Genomic DNA, 19,608 nt, shown 5'->3' with positions numbered 1-19,608 from the left:
AAAAAGGACTTTTATTGGATGCTAAATCAATTTTTTTATTTGTGCTCATTTTTGCACACTTTCATTAAAGACAAAATCACAGTTCAGAATGCAATCCAAAATACATTTCACAAGCTGAGAAGATCACATCACAAACGTCACATCAGAGGCAAGGACAGGCTCAACTGAAAAAGCTGGCAATCATTCCAAACCAGAAACAAATAAACTTGTAAATAATTTGCTCTCTGCTCAAGTACCAAAACTTGTTTTACACTGTGCAACTATAGCAGCAATTATTTGTTCGTTTGTTTTGATGCTAAGTCATAGAATACTTCCTTGACACGATATAGTTATATTTTTTTGGGTCTGTGAGAGCTTTATAACGACACTTATTTAGCAGACCAAAATCAGCAAATCCCAAATAATACATACATAAAATGTGCTGGTCTTAGCCAAAATATTAGGCCAATATTAGACTTTTAATTCACTGTAAAACAAAAATGCCACATTAAATAAACATTCCAATAGTGGTTTGAAAGACTGAAAGTACAGATTTTCATGAATATCATTCAGCCCTGTGCAACATGACAGAGTAAAACAATGATCGGTGAGGGTCCTGCTTTAACCTCACCTTGGACCAGCACCTGTTCTGAGGATTTGAAACGTGGACCACGGTGAATGTATTTGTTGTTCTGTCATTGCACACTGACCCCATGTGTGTGTTTGCTGCCTGTTTTAACTTCATTAATAAGTGCTAAGAGGTTCTTGTGTGAATCCGGTTGCTTTCCCAGCTGTTGGGGATTTGGAGCAACCGATCAGTAAAACGGAAGAGGTTTATGATCTACAGGATGGCTTTGATCCTGCTGGTATTAGATACTAGAACATAGACACTAAGGGAAACTCATCGGCTGCTGTATCTGCCAGCTGCACACTGTAGCCTTGGTTGATATCACAAAGGTCTCCAATCTACAAATGAGCCTTTTAATATATCATAGGAGTTTTTGTTGCCTACTGTTAGTAACCCAGATACGGTCAAATGAGTTTCTGTATGGGATTATATACAAATGAAGGGATTCATGTAATACAAAGCCTGTAAGTCAGGTTTATCTCAGGCTTTAAATATGTATTCATTCACTGATTGATTCATCCCTGTGTTTCCAGCGCCTACCAGTATTCAAAGGCTGCAAGGAAGGATCACAACCTGGACAGGGCAACCTCTCTCTATTATATTCATCATTTAAATAAAAAACACAGAAAAACCAACTCATTTTGAACTCTCGGGGTGAGGTCTGCTCAGGGGCGCTTCAGAGAGCTGTTAATCACATAAAACAGCCTTCTGCTTCCTCATGAAATGTAGCCTGAAACTTATTTATGCAAGCAGAGCACCACAGATAAAATCTTTACAGAAACACAGCTAAACTTTCTTGGCCTAGTTTATATCAACTGATATCAGTGATATATGCAAATGCCAACATCTCTCATGGTATCAGAACATGGTATCAGCGGTGCATCAGTGCCGATGACGTGGATAATTTGCAAAGGTGAAAAAGTTGCATGGTTATAATGGATTTTAGAGATGCATGTTTCCTTCAATGCATTATTACATGAATGATGTAAAACATCAGCACCAGCCTGTAGTTCCAACATTGGCTTATTTATTGTAGTAACATTTTTATTTCATTAAGGTTTAGTTATAAATGTTGTTTATTCCTTAAATTCCTCATGGAAATTTGTGCATTCAGGTTTATAATCTAGACAGATAAATCAAATCCGAGTCTTCTCAAGACTTACACTAAACTCAGAATCAGGAAGTGGTACATGAATCAACCAAATTTGATTTAACATGTCCGTGTGTAATCTAGTACAGCCAATAAAAAGTCCTGTAAACTAGTGTTAATATGCTAGCCCTTTTTTTTTTACATTTATGCCTGAGGTATCTTTTAAACAGAGCATCTAGGAAACTTCTATATTTTAAAAGCAGTCTCAAGTTATTTTCTGATTGGTCAGAAGTTCATTTATATCCTGCTTTAACCTGCTGACTTTAATTTGACTTCTGCCGTGCCACTCGTTCGCATCACTTACAGTGAGGACACAGTGCCATGATTATATTTGGCAGGTCCTGTAATATTATTTTCTTTTCATTTGACAAGGCATCAATATTATCATCATATAAATGAATGCTGTTCACATCCAAGTGCAACTCTGCTGAAATCACCAGAAGCAGCAGGAAACCAATTCTCTCTAAAATAAAAAAAAAAAAATCAACCAATCACCTCACCACAGAGGAAACTGTAAAGCTGCTCTACAGAAGCCCGGTGGGACTGTACTGCACCCTTTCACTTCCTGAGAACGCTGCAGAGAGCCAGTGGTGCCAGCTGTCAATCATTCATCAGGGCTGCGTACTCTCTCTGGTGGGCAACTAGCCGCAGAAACACTGCAAACTTCTTCCTGTAGAAACTGTGGAGGACACAATGGCTTAATCAAACAGTCGGCAGTCTTTCTGAAATCATGGGTCCTCATTGTTGGTTGTATAGGTTAGAGCTCCATCACTAGGGGATGCAGTTCCACTGCATCAATACTCCATCCAGTGCTGGGAAGAATTAATACCTACTTGTCAGTGCTTAACATTGGGCATGGTGTTCTTAGGCTCCATGCCAAATATATATATATATATATATATATATATATATATATATATATTTGGATTGCTAAAAACAATCCAACAAAATGCAATTAGCTTCGTGTAAAATAAATAAAATAAATAAATAAAGTAAGTATACAAATAGAGACACATCCAAATATAATGTTGCCTTCAATGATTACGCTACAGATTAAATATGAAGTGTATCTACAGTGTATAGTGGACAGTATGAATCCACTGGTGCAGTATAGCAGTGATATGTATTGACAAATATGGACAATATGGTACTTCAACTGAGATTAATATTTTCACATTCCATATTATACAATATACATCAACAATAATGTGGATATGTTCAGTAATTTAAGAACACTGACCAAATATGTGTGTGTGTATATATATATATATATATATTTTTTTTTATTTTTATTTTTTTTTTTGAACGTCTGATCATCTTATCATCAATCTTTGCTGCAGTGAAAGCTAATCTCAGAAGACTTTATACAAGATGCTGTAGGGATGTGCTAGCATTCAGCCACAGCAACATTAGTGTCCTAAGGTGCAAAAGTATGCGGTACCACTGATCCACAGCCCAGTGTTGAGTTAATTTCTCCAGCCAATGCTTGGAGATATTTCGCTCATGTATAGCTGATCCAGAGAGTCCCATTCATTTCATGCTTTTCTGTGGAGATTACACAAGCTGTGCATTCATAATTAAACATCTATGTCCACAGGGGTGTAATTTGAAGGAGAAGTATTAACAATCAAATGAGTGGTCTGCAACTGCAACTAGACATAAAGAGTACATTTCCGTTTACCTCTCAAGCTCCAGGTTTGGCTGGATGACTTTTCCTGTTCTGGCCATTTTCTCCATAGCTTCCTGAAAGTGATGAGAGAAGTGGTTAACTGACATCTTGCTCAAAAGCCAGATTCATTCATTCATTCATTCATTCATTCATTGTCTGTAACCGCTTATCCAGTTCAGGGTCACGGTGGGTCTGGAGCCTACGCGGAATCACTGGGTGCAAGGTGGGAACACACCCTGGAGGGGGCGCCTGTCCTTCTCAGCGTGACACACACACTCACACCCTCACACCTAAGGACACGTCACCAATCCACCTACTAACATGTGTTTTTGGAACGTGGGAGGAAACCGGAGCACCAGGAGGAAACCCACACAGACACAGGGAGAACACACCAAGCTCCTCACAGACAGTCACCCGGAGTGGGAATCGAACCCACATCCTCCAGGTCCCTGGAGCTGTGTGACTATGACACTATGACACTTTTTTTTTTTATATAAAAGAAAATGAATCTACTAAATCAATAATTCTGAATTATATATGTTAAATGTAAGTAAATCAGATTCCAATTCAGATTCAGATAAAACATTAGCACCACTTCCTTGTTCCTACATTGTTGGCTTTGTCAGTTCCACTGACCATATAGGTGCAGGTTATGGTTCTACACTTACAGACTGTACACCATTTGTTACTCTTCATAATTTATTAGCTCCCTCTCACCCTGTTTTTCAATGGTTATGACCACAAAGGAGCAGGTATTACTGGGGTGGTGGATCATTCTATGCTCTGCAGTGATACTGACGTTGTGGTAGTGTGTTAGTGTGTGTTGTGCTAGTATGAAGAGCAACAGATATACTATAGACGGTAAATGTAGAACTATAAAGTATGATAAAGTTTTAGGGCCATGGCATTGAAAAAAAAAATATTCAGAGAATTAAGTTGAAATCATTCAGAGAATAAAGTCAGAATACTGACAGACTCCCAGTCTGTCTGCCATAGAGTGAGTTGCGAAAGAAGCAGTCAATGAAGTGAACATAATTATTTAATGCTACCATCCACATGATATAAGTTAAGAATCTTTATTGTCACTGTAACAATGTAACAAACATTGTTCAACGAAATTAAGGTGCAATTTTCCAGCGCAATATAAAACACATTTACTCAATTTAAAGTTAAGATATAAAATATGTAATTATATATAGTCCATAACAGCAGCACACTGTTTTCCATTCATACATACATCAAGTTGCACTTGTCCCTTAGCCAGTGTTGATTTAAAGTTGTATTGTAAACATGAAACTATCGTATTGCAAACATAAAGTTACACTAGGTTAAACTGACCACTGACGACTAATACAGTCAGTTCAGCCACTGACTGCGATACAGCTTTAGTTTATTGTATGAGTCCATACACCATAACGCCAATGGAGCCTTTTGGGCACGCCGGAGTTCCACTCCCTTTGGATTGATAATTTTTCATGATCATTAATTATATCATGTGAAACTACATGCTTTCTTCTGAATAAATGGGTCCTTGCACAACCGTTTCAATGTTCAAATACTAATCACACTGTGGTCCTGATGTGCCAGAGGACTGAGTATTTATTCCTAAAATCTGTACCATAGTATGACTTCAGCAATACAGTGCATTCCTCTACTACATTGCAGTTGTATCTGCTCAATTACAGGTGCAGAGAAATATCCATCCATCCATCCATTATCTGTAACCGCTTATCCAATTTAGGGTCGCGGGGGTCCAGAGCCTACCTGGAATCATCGGGCGCAAGGCGGGAATACACCCTGGAGGGGACGCCAGTCCTTCACAGGGCGCAGAGAAATATGACTTCATTTAATTATATATATATATAGTTTCAAAGCCATGGCCCTAATTCTCCGTCATAATAAAGTGAACATATATGGTTAAGTGATAAAATGAACAAGGAGTGCAGAAACATGGAGCTCATGTCGGGCTCATGTTTTGGTTGGTCGATGCATACATGTGCACACACACAAACACACACACACACACAGACATTATTATAATAACTGCATTGCATTAAGATCATTTGTAAGGTTTTTTCATAGGAACATTTTGTGAACCTGACGAGCTACATCCTTTGTGCTGTGTCAATGGGAAAAAAAAACATACAACAGTAAGTTCAGCATAATCTTCAGCTTTTTCAAGTTTCAGAGTAATTCAGGACACTGAGTCAGTGTGAAATTGTAGTGGGTTACAGTGAGAAAAAAAAAACCCAACCTTGCACTACTGTGCAAAATAAGCCTGACCCCAAGCTAACTGTGGCTACAGTGCTGGTTTAGAGGAAACTTTCAGTCACTGAATGTTTGCCACTGAATACAGAGTCCGTGCACATACTTTCTCATGCTGTACAGACTCATCCAGCTTTTACTTCATATTCAATAGACAGTTCACTAAAAGACACAGACAAGAATATTAGATTAAAGGTTAACATTTCTCTGTACACAAAATGATACAAACTCACAAACCCATTTTCTAGAAAAGTTGAGGACATTTAACATGCAATAAAAACCAGAATGTGTCATTTGTTAATTTTGTTTCTGAAAAATCACAAAGAAAACCTCCCCTTATTTGAACAAACATCATTTTAAATGTTCAGTACAATAAATACTTTACAATCTAATGTGCATAATATTGTAATATATTGTGGCAATCCAAAAAAATCATTATCTGTGTAGGCAACACAAAAAAGAAGTGCATGACTTTTGAGTCCTCAGATAGTATAGCATGAGAAACTTACGCTACTGTCACAAATATAGTCAAATGGCCTGGAGAGCACTTTGGAAACCTTGTCATATAACTAAGTCCACTTTTAGAGAGACATATGCTGCTGTCAAGGCAACATCTTTTCCTGGGAAGCCCATGGTTATTTCAGCAAGACGATGCCAGGCCTCATTATATGTGCTACAACAACATGTCTTCTTAGACACACAGTGCATGTGCTTGACTGAACTGCTTGCAGTCCAGATCTGTCTCATATGGTGCATCATGGAGAGGAGAATCAGACAACAGCGACTAAAGATTATTGAGCAGCTCAAGACTTGTATGCAGCAATAAGGCTCATACAATCCACTTGCAATATTTTAACAATTGGTATCCTCAGTCCCAAAATTATTACACAGTGTAATCAAGGATGATATAAAACAATGTCACACATGCCTCTGTCCCAATGTTTTTGGAGGCATGTTTTTGTCTCAGGCATCAATTTGTAAATGTGTTTATTTTTACAAAATACAACCAAGTTGTATCTTTTCTGTGTGCCTTCGTCTGTTATATAAAGCTTCAAATGAAAAAATCATAGATACACAAGACATAACTTGTGCCTGAAATCTGGGTCCGGAGCCTACCTGAAATCACTGAGTGCAAGGCAAGGGCATATTCACTCAAACACTCACACCTATGGACACTTTTGAGTCGCCAACCCAAAGACCAACATGTGTTTTTGGGCTGAGGGAGGAAACTGGAGCACCTGGAGGAAACCCACAGAGACAGAGGGAGAACACACCAAACTCCTAACAGACACAGAAACTCCAGGACACTACCTGTCATGCCACCGTGTTTAGACGTGTATAACAAAACTGTAGGGGTCAATGAGAAACCGGGGTATCCATGTCAAATCTCTCCCTACACCATATGTAGAGCACTACAGTGAAATGAAACATATGGGTTTATGCGCTGCTCATGTAAGGAAACACAACTGTATTCATCTGGTCAAACATTTATGGTCAGAAGATTAAATGTTATTGAGATTTTAAGTGTATTTTAAGTGTAAAGAGAATCTGGCCAAAGTTTATCCATATTTGATATGGACATGAAATTAAAATGGTTAAAATGCAGTTTTAAGTTTGAATGTACCTGAATGGAGCTGTAGTCACCTGAGGCACAAGCCCCCAACACAGCAGCCCCCACCAACACTGCCTCTCTCTCTGCAGGCAGAACAACTGGCAGACCTACCAAATCACACACACACACACAGGGACAGAAGTAGTGATTGATCATGATGAGAGGAAATTTAAGGAGGACAATGTGTGAAAGCAGATTATGAAACATAAAAGCAAAAGGAAAAAAGTCTTAATGTCACAGAAAGGTCACTGTGTTAGGTGGGCAATGTGTCAGTCTGTCAGCATTGCTGTTTCCTTAATACTTTCTGTACATATAATGTATGCTAACGTTTATACACCCTGTAGTGTGTAAAAATGAATACCACCGTTGATGACAATTAAAAACAGAAGATATATTAGACCATTTTTTTTCCATATTTAGTGCTGCCAACAATTATTACAGGGTTTGTTTTTAGGGAGACTTCAGCTTTTCAAACAAATCTGTACAAATTATTGTCCATACCTTGAAAATCCCTTCAATTATGGGATTCTCTGCTTCTCATGATAATCACACATACATTTAATGACACTATGGTATGGGCTCTGGGATGGTTAGTCCATTGTTCTGAGAACACACGTTTTGGAAAATCCAGCTTTTAAATGTATTTTTCATTGATTTTCCATTTCCTTGTGCGTGTGGATTATCTTGTATCTAATCTCTTTAAATATATATCCTCAAATGTACGTATAATCTACCAAAAAAAATTAAGGGCAGTCTCTGATTTATTCCCAGTACTATACAAGAAATACAGAGCTGAGCTTTAACACCAGATTTTATTCAGCGAAGCAGCTTCTCTGTCTTTTTTTTTTTTTACCTGTTACATTTGCGTGCATTTGCACAAACAGAGGATTCTTACTCAGCCCCCCACAAAGGAACAGGGTGCTGATGTCATGTCCTGCCTCTCGCATTGCATCCAGAATGTGTCGAGTCCCAAGCTGAGATAGAAAAAAAAAAAAAAAAAAAAAAAAAACGTCACACAAAACAACAAATGGGCAAAAAGTAATAATCATAAAAATAAATTTTCTACAGCGAAATATCACAAATAACATATTTTGGTTCCTTAAAGAATTTAGGCTTTTAAAAATAGCATTTTATTGGTAAAATAACCATTTTTATAAAGGACAGGTGTGTGTGTGTGTGTGTGTGGGTATGTGTATGTGTGAGAAACATGAATTATGAGAATTTAATATTAACTATTTAATATAATGTAAATATTTGTAACAATTAAAAAATCTTTCTAGAAATATGCACTGAATTTATGCACTTTGATTTTTAACAATGTAAACCAATGTGGATGTGCATCACATTTCTTGTAGTAGCTAAAAAATTACTGCAGCTTCCACATTAACAGTTGGTCAGGTGAACTCACAGCAATTGCTTGAAGCGTAGCCAGATAGAGAAGAGCCAAATCTTTCAGTGTGTGGGACAAGGAGAGTCCCACAACCTGGATGTGAAAAAACAAAACAAACAAACAAAAAAAAACAACAACAAAAATGTTGGTATCACATTACCAGGCTGAAGTGACTCATATCTGACTTTTTTGCCTTATTGTGAAACTATTACCTAATGTGAAAACATATTTTATTCACATATTTTCTGATCTAATTGGAGGTCACCTTAGATCAGCTAGACATTTGATTCATGGGCATGCGACATAAATATGAACGTTCAGATCAGATTAATGCATTTTTTTTGCCTGTTTGCATGTGCTTAGTGCTTTTGTCATCAGCCAGAACATCAGCAGAAGTTGTGTCTCAAATGGCTCCATGGTTCCTACATAGTGCACTACATGGGTGATGAAACTACAGCTACTGCACCAAAATAATGCACTGATTAGAAAAGAAGCCATGCATTTGATAGCTTAATATAAATGGATGTGTTAGACATATTGCACAATACTTGGGTGCAGAAGCCATTATTTAAGTGCCTACATCATGCATTACACAGGGCATAGGGAACTATTTGGTACTGAGCCACACAACTGTATCAATTTGCATACGTATGCCATTTCAAAAACAGATTCATTTACGTTACAAACAGATACAGCTCACTTAGATTTATAAATGTGAATTGTGAAGCCAAATCCAATATTAATATAAATTGGAATGAGGCTTGTAATGGGAATATAGCCTAAGGTGCTAATGTAGCTAATAATGAAAATAAGCAAACGCATCCAACGTCTAGCATGTATAGGATTACTTTAATTTGTTTACATCCACATCATCTTAAGCTTGGACTATTTTCAAATTCTATTTAAACGTTTCCCAAAATCATCATTGCAAATTCCATCTAATAGTTAGGACTCCCCCAAACAGACGGTCAGCTAGCACTGTGCTTGTATGATGTGCGGATGGGGGAGTCTATACAGTGAGTGAGGCCAGCTGTGCTCTTTCTGACTTCTGGCTTCAGATGGCTGAAGCATTGCCAGGGATCAAACTGGTGATCTCCTGATGACAGAGCTTGGACAGCTATTGTAAATTTTAGAAAATAATTTTCTGCAGAATTACCTTGTGATCCAACTTCAGTAATGAAGTAGCATATGAGTTTTCAATAATGGCAATTTATTACCATCAGATAATTAGTTCACAGCCAAACAACTTAACAACTATAATGAAAAGGCCCTTGGCTAATTCTCAGAATGTAACAGAAAAACTCTCAAGCAGTGGGGAAAGTTTATAGTGAGAAAAACCATTAAAATGTACATGTAGTAATTACACTGGACACAGACATGCATACAGTGAGTAGGTCGCGTTATCATGGCAGCAGGGTTGATAGGTATGTGAGCACGAGGGCTTTCTCACTGTAGTAACAGAGCTGACTGGCTGTGGTAGTGAAGCTTAGTGGCTATATCCTACTCTATTCTGTAATTAAAGCTTCACACTCACCATACCCTTCAGGCTCTGGTCAGCTAGGGGAGACCGATTGCCATGGAAATCTGGCCACACATGCAGACCAGAAGTCAGCTGGTCCAGATGCTTTTGGTCTTTTCTCATATCGTTAAGATAGTGATTTAAGAAAGAATAAACGTGTTCCCCACTGAAAACAAGCAAACATATTATATTGTTTTAATTCAAATATTTAAATGCTTGGGAATCATTTATATCATTAACTCACATTTATGCACTCTAAATACTGAGGAATCAACACAACACACCTTTTCTCTGCCTGTTCCTTTAACTGTGGGAAAGCTGCATGTCCCTTGACCATGTGATCAATCTGTAAAAAAGAAGCATAAATACATATATAAATATTCACACAACATGTCTGAAGCTGTGGTACTGAATAAATTAATTACTTTGTGTTTTGCAACTGTTTAACCCTGAAGCCCCTAAATTAAATAAAAAATAAGTATGGCATGTCATCGCTGCTTGATAATGGTTATCTACTGTGTTTTGAATTAGAGGTTCCCAACAACTGGTTCATAGACAGGTACTGTGGGTTGTTTAGTACTTAGCTAAAACAAATACCAACCACCTCTCGGGAAAGTAGGAGCATAATCGCTGAACTTAAATTCATAAAAAACATATTTAAACAATTAAAACTGATTAATAGCATATTTAGCCACTTTTCACATTACTGGGTGTCCCATTTTTGTGAAATAAAATGAAGACAGTACACTCTGAACTTGTAACAATATTCTATAGATGCTGTTGGCTTTTCCATCCACATAATTTTATGAAGTTGGGTCATAAGCTTTTACAGCTACTAAAACACGGCTTTGCAATCATTCCATCCATCCATCTATTATCCACAGCTTATCCGAGTTCGGGTCGCGGGGGAAGCAGTCAGAGTAAAGAAACCCAGACCTCCCTCTCCCCAGCAACTGCTTCCAGCTCCTTCAGGGTTATACAGAGGCGTTCCCAGGCCAGTCAAGACACGTAGTCTCTCCAGCGTGTTCTTGGTCTTCCCCAGGGCCTCCTCCCCGTTGGACATGCCCAGAACACCTCACCAGGAAGGCATCTAGGTGTTTCTAGGAGATAAGCTGGTCATAGTAAGATATAATATATGAGAGACAAGCAGAGTGTGTTTTTGCAATCAACTAGACAAAAACACACTCTGCTTGTCTCTCATATATTATATCTTACTGTGATCAGCTTATCTTCTAGAATCATATAGAGTTAGCAAATCAGTTCTGCTACAGATTATTGTGGCTGTAATATTTAATATAGTATACTATAATTTACTACCACGAAAGCAAAAAAAACAACACCCCACAAACCCATACCCCCTGCCTTCCTGTGTCATTTATAGGTTGAGAACCCTTGTTTTAAGGAACCGAAACTCTGTCTAAAGAGGACTTAGCTGTACTATGACCTTTAACTGACCTAGACTGAACTTGAATAAAATGGCTTGAGTTACATTGAACTATATTAAACAGTCCTGAGTTCGACTAAACTGAAATCAGCTGGGCTATATTGGAAGGAACTGGACATAAGTGGGCTACGTACTGCAAAGGTCACTTTTAGACACTTTGGGTTAATTGCTTGGACGCTGCAATGTAAGAGGGAGAGAGAATTAAGATGTGAATGGGTAAACAGGCTGGTGGTTAGCACTGGGTTATAACTTGTTTTGCTTTGCCTGCTGCGGATATTCTGGATTATACTGAATGGAGTGGAGTGTGGGTGCTCCTATGCCCAATGAATGGTCTCCCTCGCTTCACACTGTACGGAGGGCTGTGCATCTAGCTATCAACCATTCATTGCTCCCTCCACAGGAACGTCCGCCCATCCAGGCCGTTCATTACAGTACAGGGTGGGCCATTTATATGGATACACCTTAATAAAATGGGAATGGTTGGTGATATTAAGTTCCTGTTTGTGGCACATTAGTATATGGGAGGGGGGAAACTTTTCAAGATGGGTGGTGACCATGGCGGCCATTTTGAAGTCGGCCATTTTGCATCCAACTTTTGTTTTTTTAATGGGAAGAAGGTCATGTGACACATCAAACTTATTGGGAATTTCACAAGAAAAACAATAGTGTGCTTGGTTTTAACGTAACATTTTATTAAGGTGTATCCATATAAATGGCCCACCCTATATATTGGCTTTATAATACATTGAATAAACTTGAGTGAGCTAAACTAATTTAGATTAAGATATGTCAGACTAACTGGACCGATTTTTGAGCTATAACAAAAGTGTACTAAGATGGACTGAACACATAGTGGACTGTGTTGGAGTGAATGAGACTGACCAGTCCACCAGTAGCGCTCTGTCCACCTTCATTGAGCCAAAGGCCTGGAATCATGGCAGAGAGATAAGGACCCCACACACCGGGAACAAACAGAGGCTTCTGACTCACCTGCAGCACACAGATACATAGAGAAATGAGAAAGCATGCACACACACACACACACACACACACACACACACATTTACTCATTCACATAAACCCAATGCAGATAAATCTTAGAGTGTCTCCAGTTGTATAAAATGTTATGTTTAGGGTCAATGAGAGGCAGAGCTTACAGCCATATGACATGAGGATGTTCCACAGATTAGAGCCATGCGAGACGTGATTGGCTGGTTTTCACAGGGGAGGCGGTGCCCGGTCACATCTGCTCCAATCACTCCTAGATAAGAAAAAGTCAAATTTACACATAAATATTTCAATATGTGAAACTAATATTTACATAACGATCACTAGCTTTTGTTAACTACTGACAGTGATAATATTTCTTTTAAAAGTTCATTTAATCTCTGAGGTTCCAAAAGCTCATCTTAAAATGTAGACACACAACATGTAGCTACTTAAGGGTGCACCCTGACAGCCTCCATCTAACTGCCCACTCACCCAACCCTCCTGCATGGGCATCAATAAGAGATGCCCCCACAGCTGTTCCTGGAGTCAGGCCCAAGTCCTTAGCTGCTTCTTGAGTGAGGCCTTCTCCAACAGGCCTACCTGGACAGCAAGTCTGCTCTCCTGGAAAAAAGGCAGAAAAACAATGCTTATGTAACTAGTAAAAACATGTTCCTTTTGAATATGGAGATCCCTTAAAGGCTGCAATGATCCATGTGCTTCCCAAAAGCCAGGAACAGCACCATGACACGGTGTTTAATAGTCATCTGTGTCTTCAACTTCATCAACTCAACCATACTGTATATGACTTAAAATGATATGGTGCAGGTAAAGTGCCATATGTAAACATCTTCATGGTTGTGACACCAAACAGAGATGATTTTGATGTTTTGGACTATGAAAGACTTCATTTACAGATAGTGTACCATATTCCTGATTTGAAAAAAGCAATCACCATGTAAAATCAGTACAGTGCAAACGTGATGTACTCTTACCAATTTTGGAATGTTTGTTTTCAAGCAGGTCCTCTAAACCAATGGTGGTCCAGAAGCTGTCGTCCCATCCATCTGGGGGCGAGTATGTCCACTTACACACCAATGTGCATAACGATCTAAAGCATTGTGGAGGGATGTTGAGGCAGAGATAAATTAGGGGTGTTCAAATATACTGTCCTTACCAATAAGATGATCTATTTCATCAACCTGTCATCATTCAAGGCTATACAGTGTATTAATACTGGTCCTGGTTATGTATCAAAACTTTAAAATAGTAGTGCCTCTCTATGGAGAATACTGAGAAATGCAGTGAAGATTGAAGGTATTTCAACCACTTCCACAACTCAAAAATATATACCTTTCAAAATATTAAAATATCTTCTTTCTTTCTACACTCCTAGTCCAATGTATCCAGTGAGCATATATTTGAACAAAACTATTACAATTACCTTTACCTGTGCTGTGGTTACAATTACCTATACCTGAGGTCCTGTAGAGTCCTGACCACTGAAGAACAGGGTCAAAGGAAGCTAAAAGATTACTCTGAACTCCCAAGTGATTAGAGTTTGTAGGAATACAATGTGCAGTTGGAGCTGATAACATGAAAATTGTGTGTTAAATATTATTATGTGTGACTTCATTTGCAAGGTAGTGTATATCCGAGGTGTACAAATTATTTAAAATATCATTTGTGTGTGTTACGTACAACTGTAGTTCACAATTCAAACAACCTCCCACGCTTCTGTAATTTTATGGTAACTCTTTTGTAGTATTAAAAATGATAATTGTCATTTTATGCAACAAAACATAACCAAAAATTAAGTAGTTTGAAAAAGACGGATGGTAAGAAAAATTATTTGTCACTACATTTGTTTTTAGTTGTGCTGCATTGATTTGTTACGTTCTTAGGGGTAATACTGTATCCAAAAATATGTAAGTTTTGGTTTAGACAATTTAACAGCAATGTTCACAATTATAATCAAAAAACGCTTTTTATAAAATTCACCTTACCATTTGCTAGCTCTCCAGTCTGTTTGTGTGGTAGAAACCAATCTAATATGTTTACAAAGCCCCAGTGTCTGTAAATGAGTAAAAAAACAAACTGTCTCGGTCCACTATGCTAGTCTCTCTCTCTGGTCATGGCAGAGGCATCCGGAGTATTTTTAGACAATGGAGAGGACACTAAACATTGAAAATCATTAACCCGAAATTTTGGCTGTTTCTGATCACTTAATGTAGAAATGTCTCCAAACCCAGGAGACATTTTGTTTTTTCCTGATTTTATTTCACAATATTGAATTTAAACCCATTATTATTCAGTTGGGGATAAATTCCAACATAAAAGTTCAATGATTAAATTACAGCACCCCCCATAATTATTGGCACCCCTGGTTCAAGTGCCTTTATTTGGCGGGGAAAAAAATCACACATTAAGAAATAAATCTTTTGAACGAAATCATGTGTGCCCCAATTATTGGCACTCTGGTGTTAGTACCTTGTACAACCTCCTTTTGCCAACAAGACAGCACTTAATCTTAATTTTTTTCAGCAAATTGTTTTTTGCTTCTGCAATAAAAAAAATATTTATTTTAAGGCTCTTAACACATTTTAACTAGAGGTGCCAATAATTATGGAGGGCGCTGTAAATCCCTTAAACGATTCAGGCAATCACTAGCAATGGCACTGATTTTTTTCAGTGTTGGTCAAGCTCACCTTGACAGAGAGCCTGTCGCTTTCCAAGACAAGAAATCTGGGAGGTCAAAGAAGTGTGCAGCTTCTTTCCAGCAGCTTTCCCTCAGATTCTGATCAAGCAAGATGAAAAGATAATAAAGGAATCTGGGAGAAAAAAAAAACTTAATGTACTAACCAGCATAGTAAACCCATCTACAAGAGTGTTTATGTCTGCTGTTCAGTCTGAAGTAGCTGACCTCTTTCAACCACAGCAATTTGGGAGGCTGCATTTCAGGAGACATCACACCACCGACGTTGCCCAGGACCTTGTGCCCAGTGGCAGTGATACGAGAAGCCTGTTCTAGCGCCCTGTGATCCATCCACATCACAATGTTCCTCTCTTTAACTCCTGAAATTCATTAAGATAAAATAAAACTTATATATTATATGACAAAATGTTTGTGGTCACAAATATCTGCCTATCCAACAATTCTTCTGAAATGTAGGGTATTGCTTTGCTGCAGTAAACAGCCTCAACACTTTTAACAAGGCTTTGCACTTAATGTGGGAATATATTTGAGAGTATTTGAGAGTGATGGCGTTTAGCCATGAGAACATAGTGATGTCAGATAATACTGATGGATGATTAGTCCTGAATCATACAGACCTCTACAACTCACATGTATTGGAAAGGAGCTCCATCCCCATCCAACACTGCTCCAGTGTTCAGTGCTGTGGGGTCTAAACCTCTGTAGTTAATGCTTGGAATTAGGCACAGTGATCATAAGCTCATGTACAGCTGCTCCATTTATGGTCATTATATATGACCATATATAATGGATTTATTTGGACATTACACAATCTGCACTGCACAATGGGAAGTCTATGTCCAGAATGTATGTTAAATTTTGTTGAATTAATTTATCGAGGTGCCTACAAAATGTTGGACATACAGTGTATATTGGTTACTTAGAAACACAAAGGGAGAAAGACTGGCTCTAAGTAAAAATCTTTTATATTCATGTTACTGGGGGGGGGCATCCTTCAGCAGTTGTTTTAAGGTAGAGTTTATAGGTAGAACTAATCTGTTAAGAGCAGTCTGTGATCATTTAACAGCAAATGATCCTGCCCCAGGATTTACAAGTATATTACAAGTTCAGCACCTGAAAAACACTCTGAAAGTCTTTAGCTGCTCACCATCTTTGTTGACGGCCACAGGCTGGAAGTTCTGGTCCAAAACCACCAAAGAACATGTGGCATCAAATCCAATCCCTCGCACACTATCTTTCTCAACACCTTCTGTTACTTTCTACAACAAACACAGTATAAATGAAACATAAATGTGGTCTCCCACTCAGGTGTTTGAAGCATAAATAAACCATTTAAAATCAATGTTTTCGATACTATAATTATTATTTTTTTTAATCTTCAGGTTTATGATATTTTAGATTATATGGCTGAATTTGACTTGGCATATAAGCAGAAATTCAGACCTTGGAATTACATTACACAGGTGTAACTGCAGTGTGGGACACTGACGTGTTGGTGGTGTGTTAATGCGTCCTGTGTGCAGCATTCACTGACCACTGATGAAGGACTAGTGGACAACTGAAACAAATTGTGCAGCTACACGAGTTACTGTGTCTGACTTTGCATGAAAGAGCAAGGTAACACAACAGCCAGTGAATGGGTAAACTGTTAAAAGCAGCACTGCTACCAGCACTTAGCACTATACCAGATCATTTTTCAAACATAGTGTTCTGAACAGTAATTGAGTTAATAGATAACTATTATATGAACATAGAGAAGGTAAATCAGGTGAACAATTTTACCATTATAAGGAATGTATTTAATTCCTGATTACTGGAAATGAAAACCTTCCTTATGGTAAAGATCTATAGTAACACTACAAGAATCTCTACAGAATTAGAAAGTCTCCAAAAAGAATTATCATAATTAATGTATTTTACTAGATATTACATATATTAAAAGAACCATAGTTTATCACAAGAAAGTACAATATCAGATTATGAGACTCCAAATGTAAACAGAGAGTTTCAAAGAGTACTCTTTTTTTCAAGCAATGGCTCCTTTCTGTGCACAGTCCTGTCTGTGTTCAGTGTGTTTCTACCTTAACCGTATTGCAGCATTTGTTCCAAATGTCCACTGAAGATTGTTCATAATGGTCAGACTGAGGGGTCCACATTGTAATGGACTCCTCCGCTGTGGCTTTAATACGTCCATCACAGGTCACCAGGGCTGCTCGCACGCTGCCACTGCCCACATCCACTCCAACAAAATACCAGTCTAGAGACAGAGGGCCTGGCATTTAATCACCTGAATATGAAAAATATATAGAAGTTCAATTCCGGGAAGGCTCCAGACCCAGCGCGACCCTGAACTGGATAAGCAGTTTCAGACAATGAATGAATGAATGTATATATAAGTTCATTTTAAGACCTCCAGGATGACAGGGTGATAAGGAATTTGTCTGAGAAATTAGTCAAATTAGTCATAGCTAGATTTTTATGACATGGAAATGAACAGGTTACGCTTATAACCCTCTTTCTCCCCAGCACCATATCAGCCAATGCTGGTGCCTGTTAGCTGATATAACAGCATTGGAAATGAGTGTTTTTCTCCAAGTGTATTTACATAACAGTTGTTAATATTTTAGTGGTATTTCTTGAAGAATTCGTGGCACTTTACAAGTCTCAGTTGAGTGAGTCTCGTACTTCCACTAAAGAGGGATGAAATGTATATTTTAGGGGAATTTGCTGTATTATCGTGAATGTTAACAGCTCTAGACATAGCTACAAAGATTCTCACTGAAAAAAAAATACATATACTTTACTTTGGAATTAATGAAGCATCTCTGTCATGCATAAAACATGTATAAAACAGCACTGCCAGATTATTAACAGGTACAAAGAAAAAAGACCACATCAACCCAGTTTTTTCTTCCTTACACTGGCTCCCATTATATATTTGAGTATAAGGTATTAATTATGCATTTTAAAGCACCTGCTTATATTGTGGTCATGCTTTACGTGTATACACCTGCACGATCTCTAAGGTCGCTACCACTTCTGTTGATCCCTGTGATGCCTGTGTTTACTTTGTTTGTGTAGGTGGTGACCCAAATATGTATATAAAGCACTTTTATTGTAAAGCATTTTGGTTTTGAATGTGCTATAAAAATAAAACTTTCTCGTCTACATTTACACACTCAGTTTCAGGTTTTTTTTTACTTTAATCACAGAAGGAAAATAATTAATTGGGAATATTCAGAATAAGTACAAATCTGTAAAACTCAATCATACTAATATGCCAATGTCAAAGAAGGAAAAAAATTTTTAGAGGCTTAAAGCACTTTAATTTACTCTGTATCTGTTAAACAACACAGCTGAGCAGATGGCCTTCTAAAATAAAATATTTCAGTGTCTCAAAAAGACAAATTCACACAGCCAGTGATTCATAAACAGCTTTTTTTTAGTCGAAATTATATCTAAATATGTAATTTAAATGAGAATATATTAATTTGATACATGTTTTGTTTATATATATATACTAAAGAAAGGAATGTATTCATTGGAGAGATTAATGAGCTCTGTACAGTTTGGAAGTCTTTCGAGTTTGATTGTCTGTACTGGGGAGGGACTGTACCAAAATATGTGGGGGTGGGCCAAGAGCACGACTAATAAAAATCGACCTAATGGCTCAAATTTAAGATATATTACACGCTATATATTTATATGAAATATTGTTCTACACTGGCCATCACAGTAAATAATATCGTACTGCAGAAAAACAACATTCCACATTCAATAATTCCCCTCCACCCCTCCGGGTTCATTAGACTTTTCTTTCTGAGAGCTGATTTCTCGAACAGCGAATAAACAAACTAAAAAAAGTCCGTAAAAACGTCTTCATATAACGCAAATCGCTAAACACAAATAATAGAAAAATTAAATGAAACACATTTACCACAAAAGCAGAGTTAAAATCTGCCAGAGTCCAGTGAACTGAGAGTGCACCCTGAACTACGGCGAGTGTGAAGGACCAAATAGTGGAATAACAACACTGCATGTTCTCAAAGGATGTTAAAGGGAATTCTTTCTGTGTTTAAATTGTCTAATTAATTATGCCATTAAGATGTAAACGCTGCCATTTATGTACATTTAAGATTTGAACGCCTCAGAAATCAGCAAATATGAAATTGCACTGGAATTTTTTTTCCAAAGAATATTAAATAAGACAAAAACGTACAGGCGGCCCTTCTGCGAGTAATACTTTCAT

The 19,608-nt window shown here is 37.7% G+C and overlaps 1 protein-coding gene across 1 annotated transcript; it reads right to left on the bottom strand.

The window, feature by feature from the left end:
• Positions 1-62: 62 nt before the first annotated feature.
• Positions 63-19,391, bottom strand: fggy (FGGY carbohydrate kinase domain containing). The gene is made up of 16 exons (XM_066681145.1): positions 19,297-19,391; positions 17,441-17,646; positions 16,507-16,618; positions 15,567-15,718; positions 15,352-15,440; positions 13,639-13,754; positions 13,139-13,267; positions 12,814-12,917; positions 12,539-12,646; positions 10,497-10,558; positions 10,228-10,378; positions 8,712-8,786; positions 8,157-8,277; positions 7,316-7,410; positions 3,439-3,500; positions 63-2,436 (listed from the first exon to the last, which is right to left on the bottom strand). Exons 2-16 carry the CDS (start codon positions 17,636-17,638, stop codon positions 2,358-2,360), a joined length of 1,653 nt encoding a protein of 550 aa, XP_066537242.1. The 5' UTR covers positions 17,639-17,646; positions 19,297-19,391; the 3' UTR covers positions 63-2,357.
• Between the last annotated feature and the right edge of the window lie 217 nt (positions 19,392-19,608).

Source organism: Hoplias malabaricus, chromosome 9 (assembly GCF_029633855.1).
Source record: "Hoplias malabaricus isolate fHopMal1 chromosome 9, fHopMal1.hap1, whole genome shotgun sequence".
Taxonomy (NCBI): domain Eukaryota; kingdom Metazoa; phylum Chordata; class Actinopteri; order Characiformes; family Erythrinidae; genus Hoplias; species Hoplias malabaricus.
The sequence above is the reverse complement of the archived record's forward strand: the minus strand, read 5'-3'. Positions and strand labels throughout refer to the sequence as shown.

Coding starts and splice junctions, on each gene's coding strand:
- fggy (XM_066681145.1), bottom strand. CDS start 17,638: ATGCCAGGCCCTCTGTCTCTAGACTGGTATTTTGTTGGAGTGGATGTG. Junction 16,619..17,440: donor AATGCTGCAATACGGTTAAG/GTAGAAACACAC, acceptor TGTTTGTTGTAG/AAAGTAACAGAAGGTGTTGA. Junction 12,647..12,813: donor CATCCTCATGTCATATGGCT/GTAAGCTCTGCC, acceptor TGTGTGCTGCAG/GTGAGTCAGAAGCCTCTGTT.